Below are 25,146 nucleotides of genomic sequence, written 5' to 3'. Positions count from 1 at the left end.
GTTGTTACCAGCTGAATGTCTCCAAGAGCGATGATATATATCATCTCTGTTGCATCTTTCAATACAGTTTCAATTTTCAAACATGAATCGGAAAAATTTCCTTGAGTTTTACACTTCAATATATCCCACACATTGGTAGCTCTTTGGTACTCGGCCTGTGTTATAATTTTGCCTATTAATAAAGATTTAAAACTTCGTAATTGAGTGAAGGTGATCTACAAATCGCTTGTACTGGAAGATCACCTTCTCTTAGTTAAGAAGTTTAAATCTTTATTAAATTCCTTATTAAATTCCCCTCTGGTTAACTAGATTAAACTCTCCATCGTTGGAATAATTTTCTCATTATCTTGACTTAATTTGATTTTAAGTATGATTCACACTTATTGAGCGAACACGTCAGAAAATAAAGCGAATCTGTAAGTTGGAAAGTTATGCTGCAGACCTGCTTTAAGTGCAGCACTGCAGCACTATTCACATAAGATTTGTGCTATTCCGTAATAGACGGCAGAAGCGAAACGCAACCTGATTTAATTTAATTTTTCGTCGCTATCTGACATCTTTTATTCACAAACATTCATAATCAAGAAATGCACGTCGTAATTGGTCAGATTGTGGAATACGACTCGCACGGTGTAGTGCGGCCTGTAGTTCCAGAGTGCAGCTGGGATGCGCTGTACCTTGGAACACACTGGTGAAATGGTAATGACTTCTGTGTTTAGTATCACCTTCCCCAAAATTTCCCAAATATGGGAGAACTCTGCTACGAAAAATCCTTATTCTTCTTTGGGACTTATGTCAGTCTTTGTATTTTGCAATGAAATGCCATTCACACGCTCAGAGATTGCATACAGCTGTTGAGTGAAACATTCCATGCACTTTTTGCCCGTGTATAATGTGTCGAAATATCTGGGGTCATAGCCACAGTGTATGTAGTAGACAATATGAACAGTTTATGCATATGTACCTGATCAGAAAACGAACCAGAGTCACAGCTAGTAGCTGGATCTAACTCTCATTCATTTTCATTATAAATTAATAATTGTAGCTTCTGTTTCTTGTTGAATTTTGTAAATTTTACAGACTTGATCCTGCAATTAGGCAATATCATGTTGGTTGGTTTAAACTGTGAGCAGTCAACTAAATGAGTATCTAACATTTTCGTGAATGAAAATAACATGTGTATACTTCACACACTGCAGCTGAATGCTGATGACCATAATGCCACGACTAAACGGATTGTATCTGTATTACCATACTGCAACGATGATGTTTCGCTATATGTAATCGCACAACTCTGAATTCTATTTAATCTGTATCATATTGGTCATCCACTCATTATCACAATATTGCATTCCGTAGCCATTTACAGAGGCATTTTCGTATGTTTTTCGAAAATCTGGCCATGCTTCTGGTCTGTAGGAGACGGTACATTGTCAAAGTATAATGCTAGAATTGAGACTCACGTTGCACATCCTCATTTACTGGACACAAACCTGCTACAATTGACCACTTGAAGTAGGCATTACCCATTCACTTAATATTTATTACTGCATGTTTAGTTTCTATGATCGTTGGCAGTCTAGTGTACACCCCTCCACGAAAACCTCTTTTGCCCTAACATTAATTTACAGTTGAACTATTTCCTTCAATGCGCCACTGGAATTTTGGTCTTTAAAAGTCTGAAGTTTCCTAAAGTCTTCTCAATGATATTAGCATAGTACTAATTAGCACTAATTTCTGATGGGATTAAAATCTTATTCTTTATATTGAGATAAATTTGTTTTTTCTCACCTGCCATGGGCAAGAGATACTTACACACTAGCAAAAACTGATATTAAGAGATTGTCTAATTAGACAAATTTTGTTCTCGAAAACGTGAAAACAAGCACCCAAGAAATGAGTAGGCTCCTCAGGCCCAGGCTTATTATTTGTCGCATCAGTACAAATTCAACTTCAGTAAAGAGTCGCGAGTAACACATTAAAGATCATTTAACTTAAGCCATTTTGCTTCCAGTTGACCCATTACAATAATATTGGTCGATGAAGTTCTACTACCAATACTCTTCAACTACTGCTGATTCTCCAGTGGCGGTGCTTGCAGATTTTCTGCTGCTCTATCAGGGGGAGGCTCTGCTGCTGCTTTTAGATTCTCTAATATTGAAAGAAAAACATGTCCGAGTTGCATTCGTAGATATGACAGGGAAAATAATTGTAGACTATATAATCAGAAGAATTAGTAGGGGAAAGAAATGACTTCATTTTTGTATGGTATTGTTACACGTGCCGAATTTTGTTGTAGTTTTCAGGAAACGACGTTGTTCTCCCCAGCTGCTAGCAGAAACAGCAACATTGAATGAAAGTAACTTACATGAGCTACTAGTAAGTTAAAAATTTAAAGTGCTTGATAGTGAAATATGGGATATATTGGTTGAACATGAGCTCCTGAAAGTAAACAAATTTGATTGCTATAATGATATGACACTTCTTTCGTCGAGTAGAAGCTACACTTTTATAACACACTTCCCAACAGATTACTTCTGAATATTGCTGAACCTAGATGCTGAATTAGTGTCAGCCCATTCACAGTCTTATCTGTGAAACGCCAAGTTTTCCACCAGCTGCGTTTTGATAGGTAAATCCCACTCCTTCTCTTCCACATTCCAAGCAAGAAAACATGTAAGCGCAATTTTGCTGTCTTCTTACACTCAGCTGTTGCTTGCAAGACAACTATGAGGTGCATTCAAGTTCTAAGGCCTCCGATTTTTTTTCTCCAGACTGGAAAGAGATAGAAACATGCGCATTGTTTTAAAATGAGGCCGCGTTCATTGACAATATGTCCCAGAGATGGCAGCACTGTACGGCAGATGGAATTTTACCGCCAGCGGCGAGAATGAGAACTGTTTTAAATACTTAAAATGGCGGCGTTTTCCTTACTTGAACAGCGTGCAACCATTCGTTTTCTGAATTTTCGTGGTGCGAAACCAATTGAAATTCATCGACAGTTGAAGGAGACATGTGGTGATGGAGTTATGGATGTGTCGAAAGTGTGTTCGTGGGTGTGACTGTTTAATGAAGGCAGAACATCGTGTGACAACAAACCGAAACAACCTCGGGCTCGCACAAGCCGGTCTGACGACATGATCGAAAAAGTGGAGAGAATTGTTTTGGGGGATTGCTGAATGACTGTTGAACAGATCGCCTCCAGAGTTGGCATTTCTGTGGGTTCTGTGCACACAATCCTGCATGACGACCTGAAAATGCGAAAAGTGTCATCCAGGTGGGTGCCACGAATTCTGACGGACGACCACATGGCAGCCCGTGTGGCATATTGCCAAGCAATGTTGACACGCAACGACAGCATGAATGGGACTATCTTTTCGTCGGTTGTGACAATGGATGAGACGTGGATGCCATTTTTCAATCCAGAAACTAAGCGTCAGTCAGCTCAATGGAAGCACACAGATTCACCGCCAACAAAAAAATTTCGGGTAACCGCCAGTGCTGAAAAAATGATGGTGTCCATGTTCTGGGACAGCGAGGGCGTAATCCTTACCCATTGCGTTCCAAAGGGCACTACGGTAACAGGTGCATCCTACGAAAATGTTTTGAAGAACAAATTCCTTCCTGCACTGCAACAAAAACGTCCGGGAAGGGCTGCGCGTGTGCTGTTTCACCAAGACAACGCACCCGCACATCGAGCTAACGTTACGCAACAGTTTCTTCGTGATGACAACTTTGAAGTGATTCCTCATGCTCCCTACTCACCTGACCTGGCTCCTAGTGACTTTTGACTTTTTCCAACAATGAAAGACACTCTCCGTGGCTGCACATTCACCAGCCGTGCTGCTATTGCCTCAGTGATTTTCCAGTGGTCAAAACAGACCCCTAAAGAAGCCTTCGCCGCTGCCATGGAATCATGGCGTCAGCGTTGTGAAAAATGTGTACGTCTGCAGGGCGATTACGTCGAGAAGTAACGCCAGTTTCATCGATTTCGGGTAAGTAGTTAATTTGAAAAAAAATCGGAGGCCTTAGAACTTGAATGCACCTCGTATAATCTACAGCCTTGAACAGAGGAGGCTCTGTGCATTTAATTTTACGTTATGTTAAAATAACATTTGCGGAACAGATAAAAATATCAACGTTTATTTATGTTACTCACAAACTACCCAAACTCCGTATGAGTGAGGCACCTAGCCATTCATAAACAATACCAGAGGGTGCAGCTTAGAGTCAGAACCTGTTGACATCTTAGCAAAAAAATAAACCTTACCAAATAGGGAGCATAAAAGATACTGGGATTAGTGACCACAAGGTTGTCGTATTGTATCACCAAATTCCAGCAACAATAAAGCAAAATACGTCTGTTTAAAAAAGTAGATAAAAATTCACTTGACACCCTCGTAAGAGACTGGCTCCACTCCTTCCAGTCTGACAATGTAAGACTAAATCAGATGTGGTTTAAATTCATAGAAACAGTATCGACAGTAATTGAGAGACATATATCAAATAAATTGATAGGAGATGGTTCTGATCCTGCATGGTAAACAAGGAAGGTCAGAATACTGTTGCAGAAGCAACTAAAAAAGCATGCCAAATTTAAAAGAACACAAGATCTTCAAGACTAGCAAAGTTATGCAGAAGCTCGAAATTTAGCAGGAACCTCAACGCGAGATGCCTTTAATAAGTTTCTACAAAGGTGCTCTCTCTAAAAATCTGACAGAAAACCCTGAAGAGATTCTGGTCACCTGTAAAGTACACCAGCGACAAGACGCAGTCACTACCATCACTACGCGATAGCTATGGCGAAATTATTGACAAATCTACCTCTAAAGAAGAGTTACTAAAACAGATTTCCGAAATTACTTCACGAAATAAGATGAAGTAAATATTCCAGAAACAGAATCAAGAACAACTTCCACTATCAGTAAGTTAGAAGCAGATATTTTAGGTGTAGCGAAGCACCTTAAATCAATAAATGCAAGACCTCCAGTGCACACGGCATACCAGTAAGGTTCCTTTCACAGTATTATAACACAATAGATTCATGCTTAGCAATCATATACAACCACTGGCTCGTAGAAGGATCTGTACCCAAAGACTGGAAAGTTGCACAAGTCACCAATACCCAAGAAAGGGAATATGAGTAATCCGCTGATTTACAGACCAATATATCTAACGTCGATTTGCAGTTGGATTTTTGGGACTTATGCTATCCTCTAACATTACGAATTAGCTCTAAGAAACAGTTAAAACGTATTCAGAAAATATCGCTCTTGTAAACACAACAAGCTCTTTATTCTCACGATGTAATGAGTGCTTCAACAAGGGAATCAATGCCACTCCATATTTTTAGATTTCCAGAGGGATTTTGACACCGTGCCTCACAAGGTGCTTGTAATCATATTGTAATCAAATGCAGTATCGTCTCAGTTGTCTGACTGGATTCGTTATTTCCTATCAGGAAGGTCACAGTTTGTAATAAATGACGGAAAGTCATTGAGTAAAGCAGAATTAATATCTGACGTTCCCCAAGGAACGATATAGGGTGTCTGTTTTAACTTGAAACAACTAAATATCTCGAAAAAATGTTCCAGATAAAAAATTAATATTTTCAATGGTAACATCTACTTTGAATGCATAAAACTATTTAAGGTAAACGCTAGGTTTTTTGTGTAGAATGCAATTCCGTAATAAAAAAGGAGGGTTGTCATTTGAAAACAAAGTTGTTCCCTTATCGGGGGTTGGGGGAGGGGAATGTCTAGTGTTAGCGCAGACAGATGCCCCCTTTGGAAAAACTAAATTTTCATTTGGAGCTTTTTTTCATATAGTACATGTTTTCTGATATATTTAGTTGTTCCAAGCAAAATCCGTGTATAGTAATAAGCTTTTGCAAATTATGTCTGTACTCTACTTCTATGCCTCTAACACAAACGCTTGTGCAAACATAACTGGTAGTCAACATTGGTGAACCGTCTGCTCGTTCATCTGCTCGTTCACTCCAGTGTAAACCAGACAATGTTGAGAGGGATTAGGCTAACGAAGCATCGACTATCGCTTTTTTATTTACAACGGCTCGATTGAAGTTGCGTGTGAGAACATTTCGCGGTTGAAACAGACGTCCGCATGATGTGTCGAAATAGTTCACGTAGCTACAAAGTCTGTACACGCAACAGAGGGCAGAATCGTGAGATAGCTTTCAGTTGAGTGCTATCTGTCGCACTAAAGGTCTGTGAGCACTGGCGAGTCTAGTGATACATGCCTTAAGAAGCATGTCTTAAAAAGAAAAAAATAATGGTAACAACAAATTTTTCAATTCCTTGAGTATGCTTATTTGTTCCCTGTCAAAGATATTGAGTTTGCTTGATTATGTGGGTATCTCAGAGATTGGAATGTGTTCCTTGCGAATGTGGGAAACTCAGAAGATGATTCTTATACCACCAACAAGTACCTGACGATTAATACTTAATACTCGCAGTTTCGCTTGCTGACTTAGTAGTGTTATAAAAACCGGAAGGCTTGTTGCAGTAGTTTTGTCATTGTTGCTGTACCGTCAGATGTGTCATCTTCATCGTTAGCAGTCACCAAATAATCTTGTTGTTGTTGTTGTGGTCTTCAGTCCTGAGACTGGTTTGATGCAGCTCTCCATGCTACTCTATCCTGTGCAGGCTTCTTCATCTCCCACTACCTACTGCAACCTACATCCTTCTGAATCTGATTAGTGTATTCATCTCTTGGTCTCCCTCTGCGATTTTTACCCTCCACGCTGCCCTCCAATGCTAAATTTGTGATCCCTTGATTCCTCAAAACATGTCCTACTAACCGGTCCCTTCTTTTTGTCAAGTCGTGCTACATACTCCTCTTCTTCCCAATTCTATTCAACACTTCATCATTAGTTATGTGATCTGCCCATCTAATCTTTAACATTCTTCTGTAGCACCACATTTCGAAAGATTCTATTCCCTTCTTGTCCAAACTGTTTAAAGTCTATGTTTCACTTCCATACATGGCTACACTCCATACAAATACTTCCAGAAAAGACTTCCTCACACATAAATCTATACTCGATGTTAACAAATTTCTCTTCTTCAGAAACGCTTTCCTTGCCATTGTCAGTCTACATTTTATATCTTCTCTACTTCGACCATCATCAGTTATTTTGCTCCCCAAATAGCAAAACTCCTTTACTACTTTAAGTGTCCCATTACCTAATCTAATTCCGTAAGCATCACCCGACTTAATTCGACTACATTCCATTATCCGTCTTTTGCTTTTGTTGATGTTCATCTTATATCCTCCTTTCAAGACACTGTCCATTCCGTTCAACTGCTCTTCCAAGTCCTTTGCTGTCTCTGATAGAATTACAATTTCTTCTCCATGGATCTTAATACCTACTCCGAATTTTTCTTTTGATTCCTTTACTGCTTGCTCAATATACAGATTGAATAACATCGGGGAGAGGCTACAACCCTGCCTCACTCCCTTCCCATCCACTGCTTCCCTTTCGTGACCCTCGACTCTTATAACTGCCATCTGGTTTCTGTACAAATTGTAAATAGCCTTTCGCTCCCTGTATTTTACCCCTGCCACCTTTAGAAATTGAAAGAGAGTATTCCAGTCAACATTGTCAAAAGCTTTCTCTAAGTCTACAAATGCTAGAAACGTAGGTTTGCCTTTCTTTAATCTTTCTTCTAAGATAAGTCGTAAGGTCAGTATTGCCTCACGTGTTCCAATATTTCTACGGAATCCAAACTGATCTTCCCCGAGGTCAGCTTCTACCAGTTTTTGCATTCGCATGTAAAGAATTCGCGTTAGTATTTTGCAGCTGTGACTTATTAAACTGATAGTTCGGTAATTTTCACATCTGTCAACACCTGCTTCCTTTGGGATTGGAATTATTATATTCTTCTTGAAGTCTGAGGGTCTTTCGCCTGTCTCGTACATCTTGCTCACCAGATGGTAGAGTTTTGTCAGGACCGGCTCTCTCAAGGCCATCAGTAGTTCTATCTACATCCGCTTCCATTTCCATAAAATTATCCTCAAGTACATCGCCCTTGTATAGACCCTCTATATACTCCTTCCACCTTTCTGCTTTCCCTTCTTTGCTCAGAACTGGGTTTCCATCTGAGCTCTTGATATTCATACAAGTGGTTCTCTTTTCTCCAAAGGTCTCTTTAATTTTCCTGTCGGCAGTATCTATCTTACCCCTAGTAAGATAAGCTTCTACATCCTTACATTTGTCCTCTAGCCATCCCTGCCTAGCCATTTTGCTCTTCCTGTCGATCTCATTTTTGAGACGTCTGTATTCCTTTTTGCCTGCTTCATTTACTGCATTTTTATATTTTCTCCTTTCATCAATTAAGTTCAATATTTCTTCTGTTACCCAAGGAGTTCTACTAGCCCTCGACTTTTTACGTACATGATCCTCTGCTGCCTTCACTATTTCATCCCTCAGAGCTACCCATTCTTCTTCTACTGTATTGCTTTCCCCCATTCCTGTCAATTGTTCCCTTATGCTTTCCGTGAAGCTTTGTACAACCTCTGGTTCTTTCAGTTTATCCAGGTCCCATCTCCTTAAATTCCCACATTCTTGCAGTTTCTTCAGTTTTAACCTACAGTTCATAACCAATAGATTGTGGTCAGAGTCCACATCTGCCCCTGGAAATGTCTTACAATTTAAAACATGGTTCCTAAATCTCTGTCTTACCATTATATAATCTATCTGATACCTTATAGTATCTCCAGGATTCTTCCATGTATGCAACCTTCTTTCATGATCCTTGAACCAAGTGTTAGCTATGATTAAGTTATGCTCTGTGCAAAACTCTACCAGGCGGCTTCCTCTTTCATTTCTTAGCCCCAATCCATATTCACCTACTATGTTTCCTTCTCTTCCTTTTCCTACTCTCGAATTCCAGTCACCCATGACTGAATAATTTCTTTTATCTTATCATACATTTGTTCAATTTCTTCATCATCTGCAGAGCTAGTTGGCATATAAACTTGTACTACTGTAGTAGGCGTGGGCTTCGTGTCTATCTTGGCCACAATAATGCGTTCACTATGCTGTTTGTAGTAGCTTACCCACACTCCTATTTTCGTATTCATTATTAAACCTACTACTGCATTACCCCTATTTGATTTTGTGTTTATAACCCTGTATTCACCTGACCAGAAATCTTGTTCCTCCTGCCACCGAACTTCACTAATTCCCACTATATCTAACTTTAACCTATCCATTTCCCTTTTTAAATTTTCTAACCTACCTGCCCGGTTAAGGGATCTGACATTCCACGCTCCGATCCGTAGAACGCCAGTTTTCTTTTTCCTGATAACGACGTTCTCTTGAGTAGTCCCCGCCCGGAGATCCGAATGGAGGACTATTTTACCTCCGTAATATTTTACCCAAGAGGACGTCATCATCATTTATCCATACAGTAAAGCTGCATGCCCTCGGGAAAAATTACGGCCGTAGTTTCCCCTTGCTTTCAGCCGTTCGCAGTACCAGCACAGCAAAGCCGTTTTGGTTAATGTTGCAAGGCCAGGTCAGTCAATCATCCAGACTGTTGCCCCTGCAACTACTGGAAAGGCTGCTGCCCCTCTTCAGGAACCACACGTTTGTCTGGCCTCCCTACAGATACCCCTCCGTTGTGGTTGCACCTACGGTACGGCCATCTGTATCGCTGAGGCACGCAAGCCTCCCCATCAACGGCAAGGTCCATGGTTCATGGGGAAGCAGTCCGATAGTCTGCAATTCAGAGGCACATAGGTATTTATGACTGATGTTTTTTATTATTCTCACGACATAGCCGATTAGAGCGCACAAAAGAATTGAATGCATCCTAGGCACCCTAGCGTTTGTAACGATCAATTAACAGGGGAACACGACGGCAGTTCACTGGCAAGCCCTTCACTTTGGCCGTGAGTCTCGGTTCAGCTTGTAAAGGAACGTCATGAAGTATTTAATTATAAGGAGCGCCAGACTTCGTAAATAACTAAAAAATTGAGAGCTGGAACTATACGGCAGTTCTGAGTCGCTCTCAGGAGGTGCATTGCTTTCGTGACGCATGACATTCTCGTAGTCCTCTTCCTAATGCCTTGCCGTGCTGATAGAACAGTGATATCGCTTACTTAAGGAGACCATGGAAACAGTGATTAACAGTGCCACACGTTGCTCCATTTATGTTATTGCTGCTCACCGTATTTGCACTCGACGTGGGCTTAATTTTACTTTGTCAGGCTGTGTCACTTATGCTTTGAGTATTCTAGTATAAATTTCACAGTTTTGTTTATTGTTGTGTTACTTTCCTTATGTGTGGACTGAGTATTGTACTACTTTCGGATTTTACATCTTGATAGCCATTGTTTTACGTCTCCCTACATACCTGACCAACTCCGTCCTCTCCAGTGCCTACATACGTGCGTTCTACATAACCAGGATGTTACTCCTGGTTCATTTTACCTTTAGCTTTATACAACAACACTGTAATCATAATATAATGTCTGATACATATTTTCCTTTTTCTTCCAGAAAACGTGACCATCAACTACAGAATAAACTACGAAACTTACAGAAAAGGTGATACTGACTACATTAAAGCAGCAGTGGCGCAATCCAGAGGTGAAATTGGTCACATGGCACTTAACCTGCAGAATCTGTTCAATGGAGACAAGTTTCTCGGTGAGTGATCGGAAAGTATATAAGTAATAACATATCTAATGAAAGTTTTTTTTTAAGAAAAACCTGCCTGTCATCAGCCATATACGGAATCGCGTTAACTAATCCACATATGTGAAAGGTCATCTAACCTTAGCAAATGAAATTGAGTTAATGCAGATAAATCCATTAATAGTAGAACAGTAATGCATGATATTGTTTCGTGATGGAGGCGTCTACAGTGATTTAATTCTGATATAATAATGTTTCTTTAGCAGACAAATTCTCCGTAAGCCCCAAAAATTCATGGAGTTTTAACAGCTTACCCAAAATAATAATTTACCGATGGATTTTCGTGTTCTGGAGAAACAAGCCTCATTTCCTTACCTAAATACATCAGAAAATCTTAAAACTGGAACTGAATGTATTACTAAAAGAAAATGGCAAGTTTTTTATTTTAATTAATTTATTTATTTGCCAGTTTTCTGGCTGCTTTGATGCAGATTCTTCTCACCTGTGCCTGCTTACTGAACTCAGTAGTGCCTACACGTAACGTACTCAGTTATTTGTTGGAAATATCCTAAACTCTGCCTCCCTCTACAGATTTTATATCTTGCAACTCCCTCAAGCACCACTGACGCTATTCGTTGATGTTTTAACACACTTTCTATAGTGCCGTACCTTCTTCTCATCAACGATTTTCGCATCTTCCTATCTTCGCCTGTTCTGAGATGGCCCTCATTTTTTAACAATCCACCTAATTTTCAACATTCTTCTGTAGCACGACGTCTCAAATGCATACATTTTATTATGCATTCTTTTCCCGAAGTCCATGATTCTCTTTCAACAATGCTGTGCTCAAAACGTAAGTTCTAAGAAACTGAGGCGTATGTTTGATAATAGTACACTTCCTTTGTTCAGCAGTTTCTGTGCCACTCCACGTTTTATGTCTTCCCTGATTCTCCATGTAATGTTATATTGCTTCCAAGGCAGCAGAATTCCTTTACTTCATCCACTTCATAGTTATCAACTTTGATCTTAAGTTCATCGGTTATTTCATTTCCGCTACTACTCATTACTTTCGTTTTTCTTCAGTTTACGTACACTTAAATCATTGTGTCTGATCTTTAGACCGTTCATCCTATTCTTTCTCACTTTCTCTGAAAACAGCAATTTCATCATTGAATCTCATCATTGACATCCTTTGATCCATAATTTAAGTTCCAGTTCTGAATCTTGAAGAAAATAAATACCGACAGCAGTAATTTCATGAATTATTTTGAGTACCAGTTTCGGTGCCTCATTGGCATTATCTTTAGGCTCCTCTAAACGTAACTACTTATGAATCTAAGCGTCTGTGCTATTACAGCGATCAACAGTTTCAACTTCCTTCCTTCTTCCTTCAATTCAAAAATTCCTTCAGTTACCGAAGATTACTTCGCTGTTATCTTCCTTGTAACTATTTTGTCTGTCCAACTTCTGTGGTTGGCAATTTTCGAGATTTCTAATCTGCTTCAACTGATATGACTGTCGCGGTATTCCTTATCACAGAATCTACGACAGATCTGAACAGATATTCAGATAGGGATACGCATCCTTAATAAAAATATTGCATCTAATTTAAGTGTTGCTCCTCCTTGCCTGTTCAATGCCTCTTCGCACGAGACCTGATGATCGAAGCTAGTTGTCTATCGAGTGCTCACGTTGCGTTACACGAAATTTGTGCTACCTGTGCAGTACATTCCGATTGTCATAGCATAAGAAATAAACCTGTCAAAGGTGTCCAAAATCTTCAGCGCAGCACTCGTTCCGGAATATAGTCCTATGATATAATATCTTATAAGCAATAAGTAATTCTGTCAGAAACTTTTGAGAACAGCAGCAAATAAGCTATTTTCTTTTGTACGATAACCACTTGATATTCAACGTCCTACTGAGTAAGACGAGTTGATGAATTCCAAGTTTTATTTCCCAGTCAGAACACTTACAATGAATTCATTTTCAGGGGATGTATGGATCGATTGAGTGTAGATCCGATGATTCACAACGTTCACTACGAAAGCATGTTCAAAAATTGTAGGCTGCTGAGGAAAAAATTGATTTCAGTTACAGTCCGTTAACTGTGATCTTACTTTTATCTTTCTGCGTCGGTTATTTACAAAATCCGTTCTTTAAACATCACCTCTTCGTCACTTCTTTTTAATTTTTTAATTTGCGCAAGGCTTTTAGATGCCTGAGCTTATCACAAATCCGCTGGAGTTAAGTAGTACTTTACTGATGCAGTTGGCTGCTACATTTAATGTTGGCTATAGACATTTTTTTAGATTCTAATTATCCCAAACACGTTGCACCCTGTGTTCTGCGTATCATTTTCAATGTTTCCAAAAGTGATATCTACTTCCACAGACTGCTGTTAATCGATCGATATCAAAATTCTGCACTTTTACCTATTGAAGAAAAAGTATCAGTGTCATGAAAGTGTCACATCTACGTAAAAATTGGCCGATAATGATCAAATTAAGCGATTATCGTTTCAGATAGTACAAAACACACACACAGCGAAAAATCCCAATGGTAGTGAAGGTGGTACGACAGAATTAGGGGAAGAAGCATTTCATCTAACAAAATCCACTTTGTGTCTGACTTGCAGGAAGCCGAAATGGTCGGCATCTATTCACCAGAGCTAATGCCAGAACTTGAACAAATCCCTTTTTCACACTCAGACATGTAATTCGAACGATGGAGCGTTTTAGTATTCACAAAATTACCTAAAGAGATAACAAATCTTCCAGCATCAGTAGCGCAACCAGTTTATAGAATTCTGGGAAGACAGCTGACAGTTATATCCCAATGGCAGGATATCTGAGTTGTTTGGCCAAGTCAAGCCAAAAATAAAAGTTATCCTTTCACAATGAATATTACCTAATTTCTAAAGCCAGGTAAGTTCTACAAAGTAGAAGAAACACTTAAAATAATAAGATTTTAACCATCTAAGAAACAAGATTGTCATATGGGAACATCATGTATTTTGGAAATTGCGGAAAAAAGAATCCTTAAAAATATATCCCGTATGGGGATTGAAACACCATGGATCTTGGAAATTGCGAATAAAAGAATCAATAAAAATACACCGTCTGGGAATTACATTCGCAGTGTCATCCGACATTCTGAGTTTAGTAGTCAAAGTAAAGCCTGCGAACAACAGATTAATGACACATTACGATGTGAAAATAAAATGTACGCATGGACTAAGTCGCCGATCAGTTAACATAATAAAACAAACATAGAGAAAGAAAATAAACAATGTGCTACGGTATCTCGGAAATTCCACAAAATAACGAGAAAATTCTAACGGACGATTTTTATTCGTATTTACGGAAAGAGAGAAAATCTAGGGAAATGGCTGGTGGTTTTCCTGCAGCAAACGGAAAAATCAAAATTAGAAAGAGTTTGGTTGAACTATGTAGAAATTTCGACCTCCAAACAACATCAATACATTTTAAGAAAAAACCCTCGGAACAAAAGCCATGGCTACACCCAACGAGAAAATGAATTTCTAGATAAATATATCGCAGTTTCCAATCGACATAAAATGACATGTAAAATGTTCCGGTACACAAACGACCAAATACTGATACAGGGCAAATCTAAACCGAGAGAAGTTAAGCTGCAAAAATTCAACAAAGTTATGCCAGTAATTCCTAAATTTGATATTAGTAAAATCCAACTGTAAATCTCCTGCTTTTGTTTGAGCAGAACTGGGTACAAGAAGTACATGACTTCAGTAAAATTTTTTGAAAACTTATCCCTATTACATAATATTTTGACCCAAAAATAAGCACTAATGTTATCTGCCCACGTTTTACTGGGAATATTCAAGAGCGGGAGATGCTTTCATTGCACAACGTGAAAGAAACGGGGCATGAACGAATGAAGAGTCGATGTGGAAATCGTTCTAAGTGCCAGATCTGACTCTTTCAGGAGAACGAGTAAACAACGTGTCTCTGTTAGTACATAGCAGATCTGCACCCAAAGAAATGGGAAGGTATTCTGATACCACAGACTTACGCAGCTCTCCTCATCACCGCATAAAATAATGAGAAAAATGAGAAAAGAAAGGCTTCATTAAGAAAGTGTTAAGTGCCAATTATTTGCTGGCTATGTTTTTTCCAACTAATGTAAACTGCGACTAATGTAATATAAAAAGTGAACAGCCGTCCCAAGGTGAACATGTCATTTAGAAACCACTAACGGAGCTGTATGTGTTAATAAATACCGTTCTCAACAGCGGCTCGTTGCTGTTTTCTTCTTTGCAAGAATCAGCTTGTATTTTGTACACAGCTATAGTCTTAAAACACGAAGTTTCGATAGTGCACAGGGAAGAACGTTTTTGTTACACGTATCATTAATAGTAAAGCACAATGTTTTATTTATGAAAAAATAAAGAAGAGAAATACAGCATCAAGTTTTTAATTAATAGAACTGCACTCAACAAAAAACACTTTTCATATGTTTTAAATTTTGGAAGCTCAGAGGGAAGTACAAGTTAGCACGAGGAGGACCGTGTGCCTCCTACTAATGTTTGTTTGAAAGATTTCGTACATGGATCAAGTCTAAGGACATGCAGCAGAATACCAAGAACACGATAGTATTGAAAAAGCTTTTCTTGAAAAAATTGTTCTCAGAAGGTTTTCCATCTCCTCTCTTATAATTTTTGAGTGACTCGAAGATCGCTATTATAGACGGTACTTAGAAGCGCTTGCTTGACCTCACTTATGGGCAGAACACGTGCAACTAGGATGTGCAACCTCACGCTATATGTCTATGGTCTATCCAAAAAGAACAGCAAAAAGTTCTTGAACTGTACGAAGAGCTATATGAGTCGGCATGTAGCTCTTAACATGGTGTGGCATTATATAGGATTGATTTAACTGATGTGACAAGCCCTTCGTTTTACGGGCCTTAACTTTTACAAATGGATGTACAGATATTTGCCGACACTAAATGAGTGTTTGCTGACGTAAAGTTTGTTTCCTGCCCTTCTGAAGCAGACGGGTTAAAATCATTTGAAGCGTGGTTAAGGTTAATTGAAAACCACCATTTACTGCCACTGACTGGCTGTCTTATTCACCTGCTAATGCATGATAAATGAAAAGCAGAACACGAAAATTCCATGCACACCAGAATAGTGAATATTAAAGTAGTGGGAATATAACGAAGCCAGTACACTAACCTCAGTGACAGGAAGTGAACTACCAACACTATAAGCAAATAAGATCTATCTCTCTGAACAACGGAAGTTAAATCTGAACACGACTCAAGGCACATGTATAGAATTAAAAGTTTTGCAAGTAAAATATTACGCTACGCAGCTAGAGCACTTCTCAAGGACTGTAGCATGAAAAGAGCCAAGTGAATCACCAACACTGTAAACAAATACAGGGTTATTACAAATGATTGAAGCGATTTCATAGCTCTACAATAACTTTATTATTTGAGATATTTTCACAATGCTTTGCACACACATACAAAAACTCAAAAAGTTTATTTAGGCATTCACAAATGTTCGATATGTGCCCCTTTAATGATTCGGCAGACATCAAGCCGATAACCAAGTTCCTCCCACACTCGGCGCAGCATGTCCCCATCAACGAGTTCGAAAGCATCGTTGATGCGAGCTCGCAGTTCTGGCACGTTTCTTGGTATAGGAGGTTTAAACACTGAATCTTTCACATAACCCCACAGAAAGAAATCGCATGGGGTTAAGTCGGGAGAGCGTGGAGGCCATGACATGAATTGCTGATCATGATCTCCACCACGACCGATCCATCGGTTTTCCAATCTCCTGTTTAAGAAATGCCGAACATCATGATGGAAGTGCGGTGGAGCACCATGCTGTTGAAAGATGAAGTCGGCGCTGTCGGTCTCCAGTTGCGGCATGAGCCAATTTTCCATCATGTCCAGATACACGTGTCCTGTAATGTACTTTCGCAGAAGAAAAAGGGGCCGTAAGCTTTAAACCGTGAGATTGCACAAAACACGTTAACTTTTTGTGAATTGCGAATTTGCTGCACGAACGCGTGACGATTCTCTACTGCCCAGACTCGCACATTGTGTCTGTTCACTTCACAATTAAGAAAAAAATGTTGCTTCATCACTGAAAACAAGTTTCGCACTGAACGCATCCTTTTCCATGAGCTGTTGCAACCGCGCCGAAACTTCAAAGCGTTTGACTTTGTCATCGGGTGTCAGGGCTTGTAGCAATTGTAAACGGTAAGGCTTCTGCTTTAGCCTTTTCCGTAAGATTTTCCAAACCGTCGGCTGTGGTACGTTTAGCTCCCTGCTTGCTTTATTCGTCGACTTCCGCGGGCTACGCGTGAAACTTGCCCGCACGCGTTCAACCGTTTCTTCGCTCACTGCAGGCCGACCCCTTGATTTCCCCTTACAGAATCATCCAGAAGCTTTAAACTGCGCATACCATCGCCGAATGGAGTTAGCAGTTGGTGGATCTTTGTTGAACTTCGTCCTGAAGTGTCGTTGCACTGTTATGACTGACTGATGTGAGTGCATTTCAAGCACGACATACGCTTTCTCGGCTCCTGTCGCCATTTTGTCTCACTGCGCTCTTGAGCACTCTGGCGGCAGAAACCTGAAGTGCGGCTTCAGCCGAACAAAACTTTATGAGTTTTTCTACGTATCTGTAGTGTGTCGTGACCATATGTCAATGAATGGAGCTACAGTGAATTTATGAAATCGCTTCAATCATTTGTAATAGCCCTGTATCTATCTATCTGAACAACGAAAGTTGAAAGGAGTGATTCAGTACATAGGAAAATCCATACAACCTTCGGTAAAATTGAAAGCAGGGATGGTAACATTAGGTGTGAGCTAAATGAGGAGGAGACAGTGGATAGGTGGAATGAGCAGACTGAAGGCCTCTATGAGGGACTTCCCTGTTGACGTGATAGAAAAAGAAATAGAGGATCCAGTATTAGAATCATAATTTAGAGGTTTAGGACTTGAGATCAAATGGGGCAAAAGGTATAAGTAACATTCCATCAGAATGGTCGAGACCATTGGGGGATGTGGCAACGAAACGATTATTGACGTTGGTGTGTAAAATATGTGAATCCGACGAAAGCGTTAGACATTGTAAAATGGTGAAAGACGTTCGAAATTCTGAGAAAGATCGGGGTAAGCTGTACGGAATGAGGGGTTATACAGTAGGTACAAGAGCCAAGAGGGAGCAATAAGAGTGGAAGGACAAGAAGAAATTTAACAAAGCCATCACCGAATAGTTATTCTTTCGTGAACATTCTGGGGTGGCGGAGTCATTGCCTTCAGTGTCGAGTGCCAAACTTAATGCGGTTAGGCTAAGTTCCCTGAAAGACTATTCTCTTAACTGCAGAAACGCATAGAAGTAGAAAGAAGCAGACACAAACTTATTCACTTGCCCACTACATAGGGTCACGTGTCATTGTACTACGCCTTGCACTGGTTGCAGTGCCACAAGTCAGTCCAGGACGTGACTGCTCTGGCGAACTCGAACGATCCGCTTAAGCTACTGCGTCCTTTGATATCGCACATGATACTTTTATCTCGTCGCTCGTTGACCTGACGGGTTGGGCTGCTAGTATCGTATGCTATAGTTTACGCGCTTGCCGTCTCTCAAGTGTTCCACATTCTTACCGATATCAGCAGATGGCAGCCGCGTTCAGTAGTAGCGGATTTTGTATTGAAACGACATGTGGAACAAAAAAATGGTAAATTAAACAGCTTTATCAGTTGTTATTACTTCATATGTTGTTATATCTTGTTTTTATAATGTTTTCGAACTAACATGACAAGAAGTCCAGTGGCTAAAAGTGATATTACTATTACTAACGAACGGTTTTGTGCATGATATCACTCACGATACCCCGAGATTTCTTTATTACAATTATAATTATTAACCATACCAATTTTTTGGTGCACAGTGAACTACTGACGCCTAAATATCATGCCTTAGACTTTAGAATTTTGAAAGGGGCGTGGGGAAATATGAAATGTGAGGGAGAACAGAAAAATTAAAAGTAAAAATAATACATCATTCTGTGGACTTCGTCATTACTGCTGCATGGCTGGATTACAGACAGGGTGCTATCCAAAATAAATGGACAAGAAAGGAAACTATACAGTATTACGCATTCAAACTTGACATTGCTAAAAATACGATCTACTACAAGAGGCTTGCTAAACAAAATGATAGCAGTTCAGAAGAGAATGACGGACAGCATGAGTCCAGATATCCAAGTGTACCTCGGGCCGTGCCATCGGTTAGGTTTATAGCATCAAAAGATTTACGTTTGCCAGAGGTGATAAATTTTCATCAGAAAAGCAGATCCATTGTAGGGTCGCAGGACTAAGGGTCTCACCTTCATTCGTTGTACAGAATACAATGTTGTATCGCAAGTTAACGCAACTGTCTCTTTAAGTTCCATAGTATGTAACCAAAAAATTACGTTAATTGAAGTTGAAGCTTAAATTTGGAACGTAAGGAATTTATTTGTTTTCTATCCTTTCATGCGTATTACGCAACACGTTAATCCACAGGTACCAAATATGATACTACCTGTAAAATTTTATTAAAAAAAGAAAAATAATATTTTGTGCTAATCTATGCATGTAATTGCTCAGAAATGGAATTTCATTAAAATAGGAGATTATATGTGCCTTCAGGAAGCAGGAGGTGAGGTCGGCGTTGGGCCGGCTGTCCTTCTGTAGGCGCAAAAGGTAAAGATGTTGACACTAGATAAGAAACGATGTACTGGCGTGTATTATCGATTTGTACATTGGCACAGGTCAAACAACACAAGGGCCTCTTATAAAAGCTTTGTACTAAACCTAAATAGGAACCAATTCTAAGATCTCTGCTTCAATAAGGAAACTGGAAAATTGGCAATTAACAACCAAGAGAACGACAGAGAACTTTGTAAGTGTTTAAGAAAAACTTCCAGCAGAAATTTACCTAAACCCAAATACGGCAAATGAAGAGGAAATTAGCATACAAATTAAAAGATAGGAAATAATAAAATGTTTCTTGAAGACGGAACTGCTGCACAATTCCTGGAATCAGCTGGCCTAAAAGTCTGAAAACAAAATAACATTATCCACAAAAAACATTTCGCAAACTGATAGAATTGAAGTGAATGAAAAAATGGAATGAAACATCCACTACAGAGAACCCACTAATTAAAAAGCGAGGCCGAACGGATGTTAATGATTATACTGTTTTCCCTTCTGCCTGTCCCATACACACTTTTATTTCAGTGTCTCCTGGACTGAGCACAACAACAACTTGAAATGTAAAATTTGCGAATATTGAACAAGTTTCAGACCATATAGATCACGCCCAGAAGATATTTCAGTCCTGAAATTTTGTGGGCTGCCTAGAAAGTAATGCACCGCATTTTTTAAACAATTCTTTATTGAACATAATGAGAATTACACACACGAAAGAATGATGTTTTATCTGCTCTCCCTTTCTTCCCATGTAATCTCCATCCCGTTCTATGGCCTTCCTCCAGCGCGAAACAAGGGCGTTTATGCCCTATCGGTATCATTCTTGTCCTGGTGGCAGAGGTATGAATCACATCCTCATCGTCCTCAATACGTCTTCCAACTGCTCAAGTCGTAATGCATCTGTCCTCGCTAATCACATCAGCTCGCTGCAACATGTCAGGTGCAACAGCCATGGATGGTCTCCCCGAAGCGCTGCAAATCTTGCAGCTCCTACGAACCGCCTTCTGATGACCTCACCGTCTGTGCCCAGCGACTAACTGGTGTACTTTTGTCGGCAGCAGATTCTCGATAGACTTTGCACAAGCGTTTGTGAATATTCACCAGAGTTTCTTTCTCTGCAGTGAGAAAAGTTACTTGTAACGTATATCACCTCCCGAAGCCATTTTGAAACTGTTCTGCTGATACACTATCTGTGGTAAGTGACAGAAACTTGGCGCGCTCACGCAGGAGACTTCAAATAATACATGCGTACCGTTTCGCATTCGTTGAATTCTTTTCGGCTGAGAAAAAAAAATGCGTGGCGTTATTTTCTGGGCAACCCTCGTAATTCTCAGCATCAAAAACTTTCTAGTAAAAGAGCAGTTTCTAGAGTTGTAGATTTTAGAAAAATTTGTTATTTGGTGTTAGTATGACACTCTTACGAATTCTGAAGAACAAGGTCTGGGTTTTTTTTTTGGTCATCAGTCTACTGACTGGTTTGATGCGGCCCGCCACGAATTCCTTTCATCTGCTAACCTCTTCACCTCAGAGTAGCACTTGCAACCTACGCCCTCAATTATTTGCTTGACGTATTCCAATCTCTGTCTTCCTCTACAGTTTTTGCCCTCTACAGCTCCCTCTAGTACCATAGAAGTCATTCCCTCATGTCTTAGCAGATGTCCCATCATCCTGTCCCTTCTCCTTATCAGTGTTTTCCACATATTCCTTTCCTCTGCGATTCTGCGTAGAACCTCCTCATTCCTTACCTTATCAGTCCACCTGATTTTCAACATTCGTCTATAGCACCACATCTCAAATGCTTCGATTCTCTTCTGTTCCGGTTTTCCCACAGTCCATGTTTCACTACCATACAATGCTGTACTCCAGACGTACATCCTCAGAAATTTCTTCCTCAAATTAAGGCCAGTATTTGATATTAGTAGACTACTCTTGGCCAGAAATGCCTTTTTTGCCATAGCGAGTCTGCTTTTGATGTCCTCCTTGCTCCGTCCGTCATTGGTTATTTTACTGCCCAGGTAGCAGAATTCCTTAACTTCATTGACTTTGTGACCATCAATCCTGATATTAAGTTTCTCGCTGTTCTCATTTCTACTACTTCTCATTACCTTCGTCTTTCTCCGATTTACTCTCAAACCATATTGTGTACTCATTAGACTGTTCATTCCGTCCAGCAGATCATTTAATTCTTCTTCACTTTCACTCAGGATAGCAATGTCATCAGCGAATCGTATCATTGATATCCTTTCACCTTGTATTTTAATTCCACTCCTGAACCTTTCTTTTATTTCCATCATTGCTTCCTCGACGTACAGATTGAAGAGTAGGGGCGAAAGGCTACAGCCTTGTCTTACACCCTTCTTAATACGAGCACTTCGTTCTTGATCGTCCACTCTTATTATTCCCTCTTGGTTGTTGTACATATTGTATATGACCCGTCTGTCCCTATAGCTTACCCCTACTTTTTTCAGAATCTCGAACAGCTTGCACCATTTTATATTGTCGAACGCTTTTTCCAGGTCGACAAATCCTATGAAAGTGTCTTGATTTTTCTTTAGCCTTGCTTCCATTATTAGCCGTAACGACAGAATTGCCTCTCTCGTCCCTTTACTTTTCCTAAAGCCAAACTGATCGTCGCCTAGCGCATTCTCAATTTTCTTTTCCATTCTTCTGTATATTATTCTTGTAAGCAGCTTCGATGCATGAGCTGTTAAGCTGATTGTGCGATAAATCTCGCACTTGTCAGCTCTTGCCGTCTTCGGAATTGAGTGGATGATGCTTTTCCGAAAGTCAGATGGTATATCGCCAGGCTCATATATTCTACACACCAACGTGAACAGTCGTTATGTTGCCACTTCCCCCAATGATTTTAGAAATTCTGATGGAATGTTATCTATCCCTTCTGCCTTATTTGACCGTAAGTCCTTCAAAGCTCTTTTAAATTCCGATTCTAATACTAAATCCCCTATCTCTTCTAAATCGACTCCTGTTTCTTCTTCTATCACATCAGACAAATCTTCACTCTTATAGAGGTTTTCAGTGTATTCTTTCCACCTATCTGCTCTCTCCTCTGCATTTAACAGTGGAATACTCGTTGCACTCTTAATATTACCACCGTTGCTTTTAATGTCACCAAAGGTTGTTTTGACTTTCCTGTATGCTGAGTCTGTCCTTCCGACAATCATATCTTTTTCGAAGTCTTCACGTTTTTCCTGCAGACATTTCGTCTTAGCTTCCCTGCACTTCCTATTTATTTCATTCCTCAGCGACTTGTATTTCTGTATTCCTGATTTTCCCGGAACATGTTTGTACATCCACCTTTCATCAATCAACTGAAGTATTTCTTCTGTTACCCATGGTTTCTTCGCAGCTACCTTCTTTGTACCTATGTTTTCCTTCCCAACTTCTGTGATGGCGCTTTTTAGAGATGTTCATTCCTCTTCAACTGTACTGCCTACTGCGCTATTCCTTATTGCTGTATCTATAACGTTAGAGAACTTCAAACGTATCTCGTCATTCCTTAGTACTTCCGTATCCCACTTCTTTGCGTATTGATGCTTCCTGACTAATGTCTTGAACTTCAGCCTACTCTTCATCACTACTAAATTGTGATCTGAGTCTATATCTGCTCCTGGGTACGCCTTACAATCCAGTATCTGATTTTGGAATCTCTGTCTGACCATGATGTAATCTAATTGAAATCTTCCCGTATCTCCCGGCATTTTCCAAGTATACCTCCTCCTCTTGTGATTCTTGAACAGGGAATTCGCTATTACTAGTTGAAACTTGTTACAGAACTCAATTAGTCTTTCTTCTCTTTCATTCCTTGTCCCAAGCCCATATTCTCCTGTAACCTTTTCTTCTACTCATTCTCCTACAACTACATTCCAGTCGCCCATGACTATTAGATTTTCGTCCCCCTTTACATACTGCATTACCCTTTCAATGTCCTCATACACTTTCTCTATCTGTTCATCTTCAGCTTGCGACGTCGGCATGTATACCTGAACTATCGTTGTCGGTGTTGGTCTGCTGTCGATTCTGATTAGAACAACCCGGTCACTGAACTGTTCACAGTAACACACCCTCTGCCCTACCTTCCTATTCATAACGAATCCTACACCTGTTATACCATTTTCTGCTGCTGTAGATATTAACCGATACTCATCTGACCAGAAATCCTTGTCTTCCTTCCACTTCACTTCACTGAATCCTTGTCTTCCTTCCACTTCACTTCACTGACCCCTTCTATATCTAGATTGAGCCTTAACATTCCAACGAGGTAAAAGCAACTTCCCACAAACTGACAAAACCTACAGGCCACAACAGATCCGAAACGTATCGTGAGGCTCGGGTAGAACTGACAGGCCACACAACGTTGAATAAGAAAAAAGGAAGGAAAATACCTTCCATTAAGCAAACAAATACAAAGACAATTGACGACTCCACGCTTTGTTTTATATCGTGTGAAATAAGATATCGTCAGAGTTGTACTTCTTTCAATTATTGTTCTTAAATAAGTTACTGGATACATGTACGCTACCTCTCAAATGGTCGAGCAAATGATGCATATCTGTACTGCAATTTCTTGGAACTTATGATAAATCAATGTGCTAAGTATTGATGGAAAAAAGCTGTTAGTATTATTACTGGATTAAAACATTTTATTGTTAGTATAATTAAACTTTTACACATCCATAATTGGTGATTTTTTAGGGGTTAGGGAACGGGAGGAGAGAGGGGAACAGAATGTGACACCCACCCCACCCGCAGAACAGTGCACTGGACACGCGTCTTCTACAAGATCTGTTTACAGCAACTTTAAAAGTAAAGAACAAACGGAATGATAGGAGTGCTCATACATAATTGAATCAGTATTGTTTGCTACAAAAAACCAGATAGTAAGAAAGAGGAAAAAGAAATAAATTGCGTGAATGAATTTATTATCTCGTTTACAGCTACTTCATTAGAAACTTCCGTGATTTCCCTTCGTCGTTAAAGGCAGATACTTGTATGGTTCCTTTTCAAGGAAACGACCGATCTCTGTCTCTCTCTCTATCTCTCTCTCTCTCTCTCTCTCTCTCCCTCTCCCCTATCTTTCTTCCTCAATAGGTGCTTGTGTTCCATCTCTAATGACCTTGCAGTCGATGGGACGTTAAAACTAATCTTCCTTCCTTCCTTCCTTAGAGACGGAGCAATGGTTCACCTGGACGTGGATGTTTAGATATATCGGATACGTCATGTCTACACTAGCATCAGTTGGAATGGTCCGGAGTAAGAGCACAATAAGTAAATCAGCACCACGGGGAGGGATTTGAATCCCGATTGCGTAACGTTTCTAGTGTCACAACCATTGCGTCGCCATACTCGATCAGGGAAAGAGAGTCGAAAACAGACATATGATTACTTCAGATATTTCATGCTGTCAATAGCTGTCACCCTTTTACTTTCATAATATAAAGACTTCGTCTACAGCTTAAACTGTTCATTAATTTGGACTTACGACAACAGGCATGTCTTGTTCCCCTCGTTAACATGGAATGTCAGATCCTCAACAAGACAAAGAACAGGTATAAATAAAACAACGGCAGCGGTCACGATTCTTACATCCCAATATAGTCATGTTACTATACGCAAAAGACACAGTTGATGGTCAACAGAAAAAAGTTCTGTTCCATAGTATTATCAATATAACGATACCGATTTTGTAAAGC

The 25,146-nt window shown here is 39.8% G+C and overlaps 1 protein-coding gene across 1 annotated transcript in view; it reads left to right on the top strand.

The window, feature by feature from the left end:
* LOC124594389 (protein takeout-like) overlaps positions 1-24,279 on the top strand; it is a 43,472-nt gene extending 19,193 nt beyond the window's left edge. Inside the window, exons 2-3 of the mRNA XM_047132758.1 lie at positions 10,529-10,678; positions 24,149-24,279. Of these exons, the coding sequence (XP_046988714.1) occupies positions 10,529-10,678; positions 24,149-24,279 (281 nt within the window). The remainder of the gene's footprint in view (positions 1-10,528; positions 10,679-24,148) is intronic.
* Positions 24,280-25,146: the final 867 nt, after the last annotated feature.

This window comes from Schistocerca americana, chromosome 2, assembly GCF_021461395.2.
Source record: "Schistocerca americana isolate TAMUIC-IGC-003095 chromosome 2, iqSchAmer2.1, whole genome shotgun sequence".
NCBI lineage: Eukaryota > Metazoa > Arthropoda > Insecta > Orthoptera > Acrididae > Schistocerca > Schistocerca americana.
The sequence above is the reverse complement of the archived record's forward strand: the minus strand, read 5'-3'. Positions and strand labels throughout refer to the sequence as shown.